This window comes from Lotus japonicus, chromosome 5 (genome assembly GCF_012489685.1).
Source record: "Lotus japonicus ecotype B-129 chromosome 5, LjGifu_v1.2".
Taxonomy (NCBI): domain Eukaryota; kingdom Viridiplantae; phylum Streptophyta; class Magnoliopsida; order Fabales; family Fabaceae; genus Lotus; species Lotus japonicus.
Window position 1 is genome coordinate 33,009,661 of NC_080045.1, and position 15,461 is coordinate 33,025,121.

Below are 15,461 nucleotides of genomic sequence, written 5' to 3' on the forward strand. Positions count from 1 at the left end.
TTAGTCGTAGGAGATAACTAGAGAGGGAGTATAAATAAGTGAGTTAGAATGACCGTGAGGTTCCAACAATATGTAGCATAATTAGTAGATAGTTAATTGGACTCCTTAAATATCTAGTTCAGGATTTGATTCATGGGCGTATGTAGACACATTTGTTGGAGATGCCTACTCACTTAACATGATCTCAAAGACTTAGGAGGTTAGTCTCATGACAGACTGCTGTGAGGATACCTTGGAAAATAAAAAAAGAAAAGACTGTAAAACATATTTGTATTCATTTTGAAATTAGGGTGTCATTGAAACAATATCAGATTTAGCTAGCTTCTATCATTGTGATTGGATTATTATTATGGCTTGTGCCTAACATTTTGATCAATGCTTGTTCTTAACATTTTAGTTAAGGCTTGTGCTCAATGCTCAAGATTTAGTTATTTAGTGCTTAGCATAAACTAAGGCTTTATTTGTAACTTTAGTTAGTAATTGGTCAGTAAGTTCATTTTCGAATCATATCTATAAAATTTCACGAGAAGTTTTGAAGGATGTTTCATTAAACACTCTCTTACTAGGTTTTCCCCAAAACGGTTTTTCATAGTAAGGTTTTAATGAGGTCTTTTCTTTAGAGTCTTCCTTCAAGGAGGGGATGGGATAATTGTTGCAGAAGTATTGCTTGCTTCTGCAGATGTTAGTGTAAACAGTTTTATTTTTTCTCTTTCTTTGCTTGTATTGGATTGAAGTATCCTTTGTACTTCTTTTCAATATAATTTTAATTGCCTATCAAAAAATATTAAACACTCTCTCACCTGATCTTAGTACAGAAAATAGTATATTGCCATCCCTTTTATACATGGGAATATGGGATGGGTAGCTTAGGGAAATGAAGAGTATTGACGGATTAAGAGTAAGGGTTCAAACTCTGCTGAATGAACTAATTTACTAGCATTTAACAACTAACATAATATTTACTAATAAAAAAAATAAAAAATTGCAATATAATCAATTATAATAAAAATGAAAATGTTATGTTTGGCATGCCTAACTGATAAGTTAGCTGAAAGTTGAAAAGTCAGCTAAAAGCTGATAAGCTAGCTGAAAACTGAAAACAAAAAGCTGAAAAACTACCTCATTGAAAAAAAGTGTTTAGTAAAACTAGTTGTTAAACAAGCTCAAATTATAAAATGACATAAAAATGACATACTTTATAATCTCTTTGAGAAAAAGAATGATGCATTGACAGTGTAAAGTTTTTTACACCGTCAACCAATCATATTGTAAGGATTGTCACGTCAATTAATGAAATCAAGTAAAAAAAAACATATTTTCTCACATTCTTAAAATTTAATTGGTTGACGGTGTAAAAAAACTTTACACCGTCGGTGTATAGAAATTAATCTCTAATTCTTTATACATTTAACATTATTTTATTTACACATCAATACATATATGATATTAAAATAATTACCACTTTAAATATTTTAATTTAATTCAATTTATTTATCATCTAAAAAATATAATATTACTTATATAGAATTTTATTAAAATGATAAGGATAAAAAATAGAATAAATTCAAGGCTAAAAAGCATTTTTGGCCCCTGATGTTTCAAGTTTGTGCAAATTCTGCCCTTACTCTATTTTTGTCGATGTTTCTACCCCTCATGTTTTCAAACAGTGCATCGTCTACCCCTCATGTTTTCAAACAGTGCACCGTCTACCCCTCAACAGTGCACCGTCTACCCCTCCGTGAGGGGTAGACGGTGCACTGTTTGAAAACATGAGGGGTAGAAACATCGACAAAAATAGATAGGGGCAGAATTTGCACAAACTTGAAACATCAGGGGCCAAAAATGCTTTTTAGCCTAAATTCAATAAGCTTTAAGCTATAAGCTACCTGAGGTAACTTATCAAAAAAGTTTTAAGCTACTGAATTAAGCTCTTTTACCAAACACTTTTAAAGAGCTTTTAAGCTAGTCAAATAAGCTATAAGCTAAAATGACATGCCAAACATAGCCCAAATCACCAAAAATCACATTCTCTCCCCTTCCTGTAAAGGCCAAATTGGTCACTTGATTATGCAACAATTGATTCAGCCATCACAGATCAACTAAGTTGATCACTAGACTTCAAATTAGATCATCCGAAATACCTCCTCTTCTATTAACTTTTGAACTCAAACATGCTCCATTACACGGTTGCATCATCTCTCTTTAATAGAAAACAATGTTTTGAAAGAAGAGAATGTTTAAACAAGGGTTAAGCAGTTTTCGCTGACACATGTATAATATAAACGTGGACAATAGGTTACATTAAATTTGCCATGACTTATCAATTAAAATGTCAAGAAATAATAAATATGGACAGTCATTTCAGCTTGGATGCTGACAAAAGATGGGTGTCGTAAATGAGATGTTCTTAGTTGGGATTCTGTAATTTAAATAGGAAAAATATAATGTAGAACAATCAAAATTATAGCAGTGATTGGTATCTCTACATGTACAATCTATGAAGTTGCAATCAGTTAAAAGAATAGTTGTCAAAATTGACAGCGCTATTCAGCTGGCCAATAAGAAAACAAAATTGAATCACAGAATTGGGGTTTCACCCTCCAATGTTTTTATGTACTTTTTTATTTATTCGATTCAATGAATTCTCTGTATTCTCTCTTCATTTTGACTCCTGAAACAGTCCTGCAAAATCAGTGTACAATCATCAGCGGTCAAAAACCAGCAAGAATATCCATGAAGCAGGCCTGTCACTAAGCATAAAGATGGAAGTGAGCAGCTTTAGGATATCCATTTTCAGCTCATGTTCATATTTTAGGGATACTATGATAACAATCTTATGCTTGAATCTTATATTTTGGTACATGAAAAATAGGAGAATTAGAGAAATAGATCAAATATGACTCACTTAAGCATCTCCTTGTTTTTAAAAAACTGCACACATGGAGTGCCCATGATTCCAGCTGCTGCCGCTACTTCTTGATCTTCCTCTATATCAATTTCGACAAAATGTACATTCTGATCAAATTCATCAATCACCTGCCAAGGTAGATGTTAAAAAAAGTAATGATAAATATGGAAGCGAAAGTAGTTTCATTTACTTCATATGCCATGCAGCAGTTCAACATCAATGCTTACTCATTTCAAAACGGCATGACAGCATGCTTGTACGTAAAATTGCAAATACATGGTAATATGCACTCATTTCAGTCAAGTACAAAGAGTTATGTATTGTGTTGCGGACCAAATTCCTGGCCCAAAACGCAGTCTGGCCCTAAACTCTACTCAGTTTGGCCGGGCAAGGTGGGCCAATGCGGACTGGGCCGGCTCTAGTCCATAACACATTGTTATTGAGATTTTGAGAACACCCTAACATCTAAGTAGATCTATTCCACTACATTCCAAAGCGAGAAAACAAGCAGTAGATGGACCCATAGTCCCATACATCTCAATGCATGATGCAGCGTAGCTATTCATTTTTAATTTACTGAAAAAAAAAGGTTCTGCACCATGCCACCATATCAGTATCACAAGACCATTGTATATTCATGCCTACTAAGTGCTTACGTATAATGTCATGAGTAGTTGACCCTGCTGAGTAGTTGAAACACACTGATTCAACTAGTGCCTCTTGTCTTTTTCTCATTCAACAAGTACTAAGATAACTTTAAACCTCCCTTTTTCACATACCTTACTAAGAATTGGCTTCAGTGTTCTACACGGTCCACATGTGGGTGACGTATATAATACACATATAAGCCTGGGACTTTCATGGTACAATTTTCGTAGAGCATACTGTAAAGAGGAAATCACAAATAAGAGCCTATATTATAATAAAACCAAAGAATTAAATAAAAAAGAGACTATATGAACATAACAGATGCTGAGAATTAATCCCATTAGCACAAGCACCTATAAGGAAGACGTACCTGTCCCTTATGCTTTGTAAGTGAAATGTCAAAGCCCTCGTGAACATCCCTGTCTGTTAGTTCCTTCTTAACCTCATCAGTTTTAGGCTGAAACAGGAAATAAAATTGGAAGGTTGAGATTTGTATCGGAATATACTGCGTGAATCAACTACAACATTGAAATCCTCTTTCAACTAGGCGCAATCAGCTACGTAGACCAAACAACACTATAACGACATGTCATGAATAGGGAATTAATCAACTGATTTAATGTAATGACAGTTCCCTATTATTAGTATGTTATTGTTTACTAGCAACAAATTTATGCCATTCATATTCTTTAAACATAGGGCCAAACAGAAACGTATAATAGGTTGGTATATCATTTCTTCATATTTGCTTTAATGTCCTTCTCTTGGAAAGATCCTGAACAGCGGCAGATAACAAGGTTTTTAGTAAAAGCATATTCAAAACACTAATAGTAATGAGCCTGCTTGGATAAGGGCTTATTGGAGCTTATCTACTAGAAAAAGCACTAAATAAGGTACGAATACAATAAGTGCTCTTTGGTTTGCATCCAAATGTGTATGACTTCATCAGACCACATCCATCAAAACAACCAGAGCCATTTCCCACTATTTCACTAGGTAAATAATCAACATTTCCTCAGACGATCCCTATTTAGGTAAAATAATTTACTGTGAATTATTGTCAATAGCTTTATAAACGAGAAAGGTCGTCTGTGCAAGATTTTAAAAAGTAAAATATAAGAATGAATGATGCACACTCAAGTTTTTATGTTCCTTTCACTGTAAACCTCTGCAGCACATCACCCACACAACCTATCACTATGTCATTAAATAAGATTTCATTGCATGTCAATGGGATAAGAGAAATACAGCAGACTGCTCGAAGACAATAGTTTAGTTGAGCTCCAAAACCAATAGAGAACTACTTACAAACATTTCCCACTGACAATTTTAAGGAACTCAGTAGATTTGAGAATTCAATACACTATCTTTATAAAGGTTTGTATGTTTGTCCAATTTATAAACATTTTACAAACAAATCCAGCTAAAATCGATTCTGCTTCTACTGAGTGAAGCGCAATAATTAAGAACGTGAATTAAAAAAACATAGTAAGCTGACAATATGATATGCAATTCATTTTAGTTATACATACAAGAAGTAAAATAAGTGCATATAAAATTGGAGCTCTTTGAACTCTGATACCTGATGGAACTCTATAAGAAGATTATTGCTAACAAGATATCTCTCAACTGATAAAGCAGCAATGCATCCAGATCCAGCAGCAGTTACGGCTTGCCTCCACTCATGGTCCTATGAGAGTATAAGAAATAAACTTTATAAAGGTGCCTACCACAGTGACTTTTTATTCCATACAGAAGGTAATAGCAAATCACAAAATAAACTCAGACAATAAACTTCATAATAAATTTGCATAATTCATAATCAAACATATGCTACATCTACATATTAACAGCTATCATAATTAATTTAATGGGAACTGGTCAAAATTCTGCCACCAAAAATGGCATTTCAAATTTTTTTAACAAATAATAAAGCCTTATCTCATCAGAAAATAGTTATATGGATCAAATGACGCCGTTGTGCTATGTCAGTGACTGTTAAAAAATGATATATATTTATAAGATGTTGGTCAAATGACATCCTCCTACTCTTGCAGCTACTGCCTAAACTTAATATACGTTGTATAACATTATTGTAGACAATGTAGCATCGCAATAGAACTGGACCATAATTTAGGTACAGATACAGTAATGGATCGTTATATATAAAGCACACAATCTCTGAATGGGTACCAAGGTGAAAAGAATAGAGGTGAATAGCAGTGTAGAACGTGGGTTCTCCTCTCCCAGTATGAGACTGGACTTCTCTCCCTCTTTTAACCAAAACAATGGATAACCTCCAATTACTCTCTACAAATGCCTTATAAGTTATAACAGCTCTCTATATACAGTAACCAACTAAACAGTTACTACAGTTTTCCTTTTATTTCTATTAATAACAGATTATGTTGTTAATAGCAGGTTGAGGCTCTGATTCCCAATACTCCCTATTATTCTTCTTAATGTAGAATCGTAGACTATCTTGCAGAAAGGCACTCGATAGGTTACCTGCACATCTCCAGCAGCAAATACACCTTCAACTGAAGTTTTTGCAGTACCCTCCTCAACAAGTATGTAGCCAGACTGGTCAAGTTTTACTTGACCTTTCAACAGTTCACTATTTGGTGAATGGCCTATGCCATAAAATAGCCCTTTAGCCTCCAACACAGATTCCTCCCCAGTATCAATCTTTCGAATTAAAATGCCAGACATCTGTCCTTTAGTATTGCTCACAATGTCCACAGTCTCTGTATTGAAGTGCACGGTGACATTGGGATTGTCAAACACTCTGAAACATTCGTGATAATCAACCTGTTAAACAAACATTCAGGGGAGTTGAAAACTCACATAAAAAATGTTCATTAGTACTTAGTAGATAACTCACCATCATAAAGATATCCTAATAAAACACTCCACATAAATACAGACTGATTAGGAAGACAACAAAAGAAGATATATAATACAAAATCCTATTTGTTTATCCTCATAATAAAAACTCAAGAGTCAAACAACTAGTACCTACTACCTAGAGTCTGGAGAATGCAAAGAAATGCCCAGGAAAAAGGTAATCTTCAATTTCTCCTCTAAGATAAACTTAAATAAAAATAATTGCTCTTTGCTAATTAAATATCAGAATCCAGATACAGAAGCTCATAGCATGAGCTCATGGCCCACATTGGAATGATAATTTAGACCTCAAATAAAATACGCTTCTAGTATTTGGCCATTAATGTAAAATTTCACATTCCGAATAATTTGCTTCCATTTGCCTGCACTAAAATGGTACTACAACATGATATAATTGCTTTTTCGAAGTCTATATGAAATACAGACATAATGACAAACATAAGAATACTACACTTGTATGCAAAACAGTATTTTGAATCCATGTGCAAAAAGAGAGTGAGCATGGCTTCCCCATAAGCGAGAAGATCAAACATGTTATGTCCATAGGATAAATATAGTTTTCACTACTATAATCCAAAGCACAAGACACCTTAAAATACCAAATATTTTCCAAGTGAATTACAGCCAAAAGAAACTTCAGATTGGTAACAAAAAGCCTACAAACTATTGTTACACCCAACACAAATTATTGGCACAGGCAGAATTCTTAACAGATCACTAAATAGCAAGAAAGGACTGATTACCCATCAACTCAACTATGCATATAAAAAGAAAAAAAGGAAGACACAAAATTCATTATTAAACAAAGAAGCCAATACAAATAGAAAAAAATACAATAATTTACAATATGCATGACCTCAATCAACGTAAGATGGAAAGTAAAAGACATTATGCCTAATGTTAAATAAAGCTTCATCTATAGAGAACCTTGCCATCAACGAAATATTTAGAAGACTAATCTAACACAGTTTGTTTAAATTCCATCTTTCCACCGGAATTATGTGTGCATGTGTGTGTGTGTGTGTGTGTGTGTGTGAGAGAGAGAGAGAGAGAGAGAGAGAGAGAGAGTTGAGAAACTAAAAGGAATACATTATGAAGTGTATAGGAGGAGGTAATTACTGTAAACTTTAACATACACTGCAGAGTTAGCTGTTCCTTAACAACTAACAGGCATGCCTCTGGGAAGTATTAATTAGACACACCTGTCTTGCATGGCTCTGGAAGCCCTTAGCTGGTCTCGCCGTACAAGTAGGTGAACATGACGAGCATATTTTGTCAAGTATAATGCTTCCTCCGTAGCTGTATCCCCCCCACCTACGACACCAAGAACTTGACCCTTAAAGAGAGGTGATGCACCATCACAAATTGCACAAGCACTAATTCCTCGGCTCCAAAATTCATCTTCTCGGGGTAGCCTAAGTCGTTTTGCAGTGGCCCCAGTAGCATAGATGACAGCATGGCACTTAACCTGAATTATAATGTGATCAAGAAAACCTTATGTAACTAACAAAAACTTTTCCTCCAAAGAAACATGACTAGAAAGGTATTACAATTAGACAACAAACTGATGACAGAACTCAGAATGCATGTAAATCAATATCAAAAGTAATGGTAATAATTCAGTAGATAGTCTGTAATTTATAGGACTTTCAGGACTCACATTAAGAGTGAAATACTCAACAAATTGTTTTCAAATAAAAGCTGCTACCAAATATATACAATAATTTGCAATAATTTAATTCCATAAAAGAAGCACATCACAGTGGACTCAAAGAACCAATTAAGTTGAAAAGACACAAGCCTTAATGTTCAGGTATATTAATATCTATGCAATCGTAAATCAGCTTGCTGTTAATGAACATATCACCTTACGTTCACTACTTTGGACAGTAAAAGGGCTATTTTTCACATCAATAGCTTCAACATCTTCTTGATACAATTCTGCTCCCCAACGTTCAGCTTGCCGTCGCATCCTAGATAATTAGATTATGTGTTAACTTCAGGGTCCATACAAGTACAATAAATTACAAGGTAACATGAGCTATAACAAGTTTTTACTTCTGTTTTTAATACCTGTCCATCAAATCAGGCCCGCTTATCCCATCAGGAAATCCTGGAAAGTTCTCCACTTCAGTTGTAGTCATCAACTGTCCCCCGGGAACACCACCCACTTGGTACCCCTCAAATACTACAGGTTTCAAATTGGCACGGGCTGCATATATTGCTGCTGTGTATCCTGCAGGGCCTGATCCTATAATTACCACATTCTCAACTCCTTTTGCTGTGAGAAGGAAAAAGATGTAATTGTCAACTTTGCTTATCTTGGTAAAATAAAAGTAAAACCAATAAGAAATTAAGAATTACATCACATACAGTAAGAAGTCAGACTCTGAACTGAAAAGTCAATAGTTTTGTTCTCTGTGTAGAATGAACTCATAACGAGTAAAGGAATCCTAAAACTCGTAGCTAGGAGGATCTAAAGAGACCTTCAACAACTTAGTTTCAATATAGGGTGGGGGGAGTACACCAGATCTTCAACCCCTCATCCTGTGTCATATCCGACTTCGAAGCCATCAGTATTATGATAGGAGTTAACATAAAATCTTTATATAATGTTGTTAAATTAACATTGCGAAGAAGCTAAGCTCTAGTTTGATCAAAGCAAAACAGTATTCACCATATGATGATACACAGTTGCCCTTGTTAACTGGCCTAAATGTCTAACATGAAAATGCATAATCATCTTCCCAACTCTAAGTGTTAGATACCTTCAAATGAAAAATTAAGTGCAACTTATCAATCTCCACTACATTCTACCAAGCCATATCCCTTAAATCCTTCAACTACTACCCACCATTGCGAATTCCTATTGCCCAATTTCTACTATCACTTCAATTCTACATCAAAAAGTTGCTGGTTAAGCCACAAATCCAACACAGCATATCAATTAACAGTAACATCTTGGGTTTTAGCCCCAACAAGAATACTCCATATACAAATTGCAATTTTAAGGCCGAGAACAGACCAACAAAATGTGTAGCAACCTCATTTCTCTCCAAAACTTCACAAATTTACAACCATAAAAATACAGGGAATTAGTTTAAATGCCAACCTTTTTCATTTTCTCGCCACCCAAATTTACTACACACCACACTTATAAGTGCGGAACACAAATTACACATTCCGCAAATTGAAAGTGCGAAAGGGTAAGAATATCTAAATGGGTGGTGAGAAAACTAATTCCCAAAAATATAAAATTAGCATGCAAGCATTGAATTCACCGCCCTCACTTCTCTCGAACTAGAGTGACATTCATTTGCAATTGCAGAGAAAGAGTGGATGGTGCGAGTAACCTTGTGAGGCCACGGAGGAGGAGGAGGGGGAAGCGGAGGCTCGGAGTGTGAGCGAGGAAGTGCGAGTACGGAGAGTGCGGCGGGCGTTGATGAAGATGAGGCGGTGCTGATTGGGCGGTGGCGGAGTAAACGCAGCGGAGGAAAGAGCTGCCGCGGAGGTGACTCGGTGAGTCGGGACTCCGAGTCCTATCTTCGCAGTAGCCATTGGTTTCTTTCAGACCATACAATCAATGTGTGCAGAGTTAAGACCAACACACTTCAAGCGACATCTATTACGTTTGTTGTTAATTGGTGCGTGCACATCACGCGCTCCAAGGAAACCACTTTTTTTTTTTATATTTTCCCACTTCTTTAATAGTCTATCATATCATCACTTGTAATTTTGTCTGGAATTCAGTGACTATATTCTCACCAATGTAAACATAGGTTTTTTTAGATTGATGTTTTTTTAACCAAATTGCATATGGTTGTTGTTTATTTGTTCATGATTGTCTATATTTAGCTAAGTGTGTTTTGTGTGGCAAGATATGAGACACGATGTTTTAGCATCTTTGATGCAACATTTGTTTTTGTGGGCCTGCTGTTTGTGTAAGTGATTTATTCTAAAAGTTTCGGATTGTTTACGTGGTCAACAAGCTAGGATTGTTGAAGGAGCTTATGTGCGTCGTTCAGAGAATATATCAAGTGTGATCAAATCGGTTTTCAGCAAATTTGATTTGAAGATAATTTTTTGAAAGTTTCTATCTTTTGTTCAAATCTTATGTGATAAGATTTGTTGTAGATTTAAAAGGTTGACTTCCTAATTTTTGTTGTGGACCCTTTGTTCGTTAAAGCTCATCGAAGACAAGGCATGGTTTTTGTTTTGAACCCTTTGATCTTGAGATCTGTCTTTGCTCTTATCGTAAGGGATCAATCACTGGGGCAGTGATTGTTAGAGAAAGTGAGAGGTGCTCTTATACTAAGGGGGAGGACTAAGTAATCAACCACCGGTAGGAATAGGTTTTTTTTTTATAAGTCAAATATTACATTAAAAGGAAGTACAAGGGGTACTCCAACCCTCAATACACAAGAAAAAACCAAAACAAAAAGAAGCCACTAAAGCAAAATAAAAACAAGACAGTTAAGAAAAGAACTAATAGAACTACCCTACAAAAGCCAAAAACAGCCAATCTTTCTCTGATTAAACCAACCCCAAACATCTCATGACAATACTCCTAGCAAACTAGAGAAAACTCCCAGCAGAATGTGAGCTCCACTCACCAAGACACACGAACGCAAAAAACAAGGAACAAACCAGCAAAAAATGATCTCAAACCCCAGCAAAACTTGAGCCAGCAAGTGTTCACATGCCTTGCAAACACATCAGAGGTTGGGAGCTCCATTCAAATAACGAATTACTGAACCCTCGCATCTTAGCTTTAAGCCACTGCCATGATCGCCATTGAATTAATTCCAACGCAAAAGACAATCAGCTTCACCATTACGGAATAAGACAGAATTTCGAATCAACCAAATGGTCCAAATTGCCGCAAGCCAGATTGAAAAGGCTCCTTGCTGCTGATTTTTATTCCAGCCCAAGTTAAACTGCAATAAGTGCTCACGGGTACCCATTGGCAAAACCGTTTGAACACCCATCCACTTATAGCAAGCGAGCCACACCCCCATCGAAAACTGACAGGAAAAAATAAGGTGTGCACTAGTTTCAATCTGCACAGAACACAATTGACAAATTCGCTCTTCCTGAGATTGTAACACCTTGCGCTTCCAGAGATTTTCCTTGCTTGGTATTCTGTCCAAAACAAGCTTCCAAGCAAACGCCTTGACATTTGAAGGGGCAGCAGAGCACCAAATCCAATTAAAAACAGTATCCGGATTTACCAATTGAGGAACCTGCAAAAACGAGTAAAAAGAGTTAACTGAAAAAACACCGTCCGGACTGTGTAACAAGCTCCATTTATCTGGCACTCCTTCTACTAGCTGGATTCTGCTAACCTCCTCCATCATGGAACTGAACCACGTCTGTTCCCTACCAACAAGAGGCCTTCGCCACTCCAAATTCCAATGCCACACTCCTTGGCCCCATTCACAGCAGTCCTTCACATATGCATACTTCATTCTTGACAAATTGTATAGTCTATAATACTTATTACACAAATTACCCGTACCAACCCAATCATCATGCCAGAACCTTGTTTCATTACCTTCCCGCATGCATTTTTGAATGCCGAGCTCAAACCAGTCCCCATCCTCATCATTGCAAGACATTTGGATATCCCTCCACCACGACGATGCCTTCATGGAAGAACTACCCATGTATTTAGCCTTAATGATCCGACACCATAAATTATTTGGTTCAGAAAGAAACCGCCACCTCCACTTTCCGAGCAACGATTTATTAAATAATGACAAATCTTTAATGCCAAGACCACCAACCTCCTTAGGCTTGCAAACTGATTTCCAGCTCACCCAAGCGATCTTTCTAGTTTCTCGACCTCCACCCCATAAGAAATCTCTCATGATGCTATTGCAAATGTTCTCCACACTACTCAGTAATATGAAAAAAGAAAGGTAAAACAAAGCCAGTGCCGATAACACACTTTGGATAAGGCAAATACGACCCCCAAAGGAAATCGATTTCAGTTTCCAAGAAGATAGCTTAGACTTGAACTTCTGGATAACCGGCTCCCAAGTTTTCTGCAAATCTGGCCTTCCCCCAACCGGGAGCCCCAAATAAATAAATGGAATACTCATCCTCTTGCAATGTAACAATGAAGCAAAACTTTGAGAATCCATCTCACCTGTTGCAATTGTTGCCAACTTACTTTTGTGGAAGTTAACTTTCAGCCCGGATATTAGCTCAAAACATCGGAGCACACATTTGATTGTTACCCCATTCTGCATGTTTGCCTCTCCCAAGAAAATGGTATCATCTGCAAATTGGAGGAGAGAAATATCCAGTGAGTTGTCCCCTCCAACCTTAAAGCCACCAAACTTGTTCAACTTCACCGTATTCATGAATAACCCAGAAAGACCTTCAGCTACAATAAGAAAAAGAAAAGGAGCAAGCGATCGCCTTGCCGCAACCCCTTCTCCATTCGGAATTCATTACAAGGGCTTCCATTGACTAGGACTGAAACTGTTGCTGATTCAAGGCATCCCTTAATCCACCCAATCCACCTCTCCCCAAAATTCATCCTCCTCATCATATAAATTAGAAACTCCCACAGAACGGAAGCATATGCTTTCTCATAGTCCACTTTAAACAAGAGAGTTGGCTTCTTCGTCACATTTTCCTCATGTACTCACTACAACATTTTTCAGATACATCAACGTCCGAAAAGTGTAGTCTAAACCAAAAAAACCGTTGCTGAAGGTTCTAAGAACGGTTTTCCGTATGTCGCATAAAAAGTCGTTGCCGATACCTTTCAGCAACGGTTTTGCATCTTACGGCAATAGTCCACCTAAACTGTAGCCTTTGGTACAGACTCCAACAACGGTTTTGCTTCTCCTTAACAGCAACGGTTTTTACTTGCAGCTACGCATTAAACATGTTGTCTATATATTAGGCAACGCTTCTTGTGCTCCATTACAGCAACGAATTCCTCTTTTAGCTACGCATTAAACATGTAGTCTATATATATTAGGCAACGGTTTCAAATTCAAACAACTCAAAGTTTTCAGTTTTGGCAACGGTTTTGTAGTTATAGGGGACATTTTCTAAAGGCTGGTATTTATTTTTGCAACTGGTTTTTTGTTTTGAAAAGATTTTTGCAACTGGTTGATAAGGCAGAATTGATGTTATACATTACCAATATTTTTTAAACCATTCAGGTCATGCACATCTACTATGTTATTGTAGAAAACAATAAATTATTTAGACATAATGATATATGATGATTATATAAATATTTCTATTAATAAGATAAACTTATTTGTAATCATTATACCATAAAAATTAAACAATTGTATGATAAAAGTCTCAACCAGTAACATAAAATTGCATTAATTTGTTCAAAGTATGTCAATTAAAAAACAGTACCAACACCATATTAATCCCTAAATAAAAAATTACAAAAGTTTGCATATGCTATTTCAAAATAATGCATCCACGTGCGCGTAAATAACATCATTCTTCTCCAATATCTTGCGGTTCATCTTCTTCATCAACCAAATTTTGCTGCACACATGAAAAATGTGTATTAGAATAGCAGGGGCAATTAACTCTCTAACAAGAAGCCAGAAAACAGAGCCCAACAACAAGGGTCTCAAGCACCCTGGACACAAACACAAATAGCAGGGGCAATTATCTCTCTACAAGCCAGCAACTAACAAAAAAACTAGGCACCTATGAATACACTATCACAAGGTAGCGCATCAATAACAAGTCGCCAACATACAATAACAAGTTAATTTCCTAACTTGTAGTCGATAAACCACAACAATATCCCTACCCTCCAATAATATAAGAACATATCATTTTCAACATATGCAAAACCATTCATAGAGTAAACATATTCACAAAATCCTGTTAGTTACCACACCAATCCATATCTAAATCCACATTCAACTAATCAGCACTTTAAACTCTCCACATAATGCAGATAAACCAAGTTTTGCAGCTTGGTGATTTCATAGGATGTTAAACAAACATTAAGACCAATCTAATTTCATAATGAAAACACTTAATTTCAAAATGAAAGAATTAAATCAATATTCAAGACATCAGAAAATCAAAGACAAACTAAAAGGCAGATTGACATTAGGAATTATACATTTTCGTAATTAGGATTATGGGTTGATGTAGATGAACGAGGTGCTGCACTACTTTCATTGCGTAAAGCATTTTCCATTATATTATTCAAAGCTTCATCATCCAAATTTGGATTGACTTGCTTCATCAAGCCTCTTACAAGCCCTTCAAGCCCTTGCATCTTCTCAGTCACTTGGTTCATCTCATGAGAATGTTGTTTATTTATAGCAGCGATTTCTTCATTTCTCTTTAACATAGTTGGTGTGACCGTTCTTCCTAAGCAGCGAACTCTACCTGTTTTTTCTTCACCAAAGAGTGATTGAAAAGTTTTTCCAGCGAACTCTAGTGTCACTTATGATATCAGTAGACTATAGCAATATGGATCAGTTACCATGAAGAATCACTAAAGAATCTACCTAGCTAGTTTATGTAATTCACTGATTTGAGGGTGCTTCTAAATTTAGCTGAATGGGATACAGTGGTAGGGGGAGTTCTAACCTTAAACACTGCCATTATTGGGTTAATTGTAGTTTAGCATGACCGTAGTTAATTACGGGCTAGACTTAATTGGAAAGTAGTTAGTTAGAGTTAGTTTCTTAAGTTGCAAGTTGTCAAGCTTTGCCACATGCTATCTATTGTCTACAAACAAGTGATTATAAAAGTGCACTTATTCAGATAGCTCAAGCATATTTCAGAATACCTCATGGGAGTGGTTATTTTTACACCAGTGGCCATATTGGCATGGTTCCCATTTAATTCAGAATTCCAAACTAGGCTGCTATTCAACCAAGTATTCAGCCGAGGGCTTCAAATCCAGCGCATTTTGTTTGGTGGCAAGAAGAATAAGTAAGACTGAATTAAACCCTCTGTGCCATTCAAATCCAGTGCATACAAA

The 15,461-nt window shown here is 36.2% G+C and overlaps 1 protein-coding gene across 1 annotated transcript; it reads right to left on the reverse strand.

Moving 5' to 3' along the window:
• Nucleotides 1-2,390: 2,390 nt before the first annotated feature.
• LOC130718120 (NADPH-dependent thioredoxin reductase 3) lies at nt 2,391-10,064 on the reverse strand. The gene is made up of 10 exons (XM_057568594.1): nt 9,817-10,064; nt 8,537-8,744; nt 8,331-8,436; nt 7,666-7,931; nt 6,065-6,344; nt 5,139-5,246; nt 3,927-4,013; nt 3,688-3,792; nt 2,906-3,036; nt 2,391-2,682 (listed from the first exon to the last, which is right to left on the reverse strand). The coding sequence occupies exons 1-10, from the start codon at nt 10,019-10,021 to the stop codon at nt 2,622-2,624; spliced, it is 1,557 nt and encodes a 518-aa protein (XP_057424577.1). The 5' UTR covers nt 10,022-10,064; the 3' UTR covers nt 2,391-2,621.
• Nucleotides 10,065-15,461: the final 5,397 nt, after the last annotated feature.

Coding starts and splice junctions, on each gene's coding strand:
- LOC130718120 (XM_057568594.1), bottom strand. CDS start 10,021: ATGGCTACTGCGAAGATAGGACTCGGAGTCCCGACTCACCGAGTCACC. Junction 8,437..8,536: donor GGGCCTGATTTGATGGACAG/GTATTAAAAACA, acceptor CTAATTATCTAG/GATGCGACGGCAAGCTGAAC. Junction 7,932..8,330: donor TCCAAAGTAGTGAACGTAAG/GTGATATGTTCA, acceptor ATTATAATTCAG/GTTAAGTGCCATGCTGTCAT.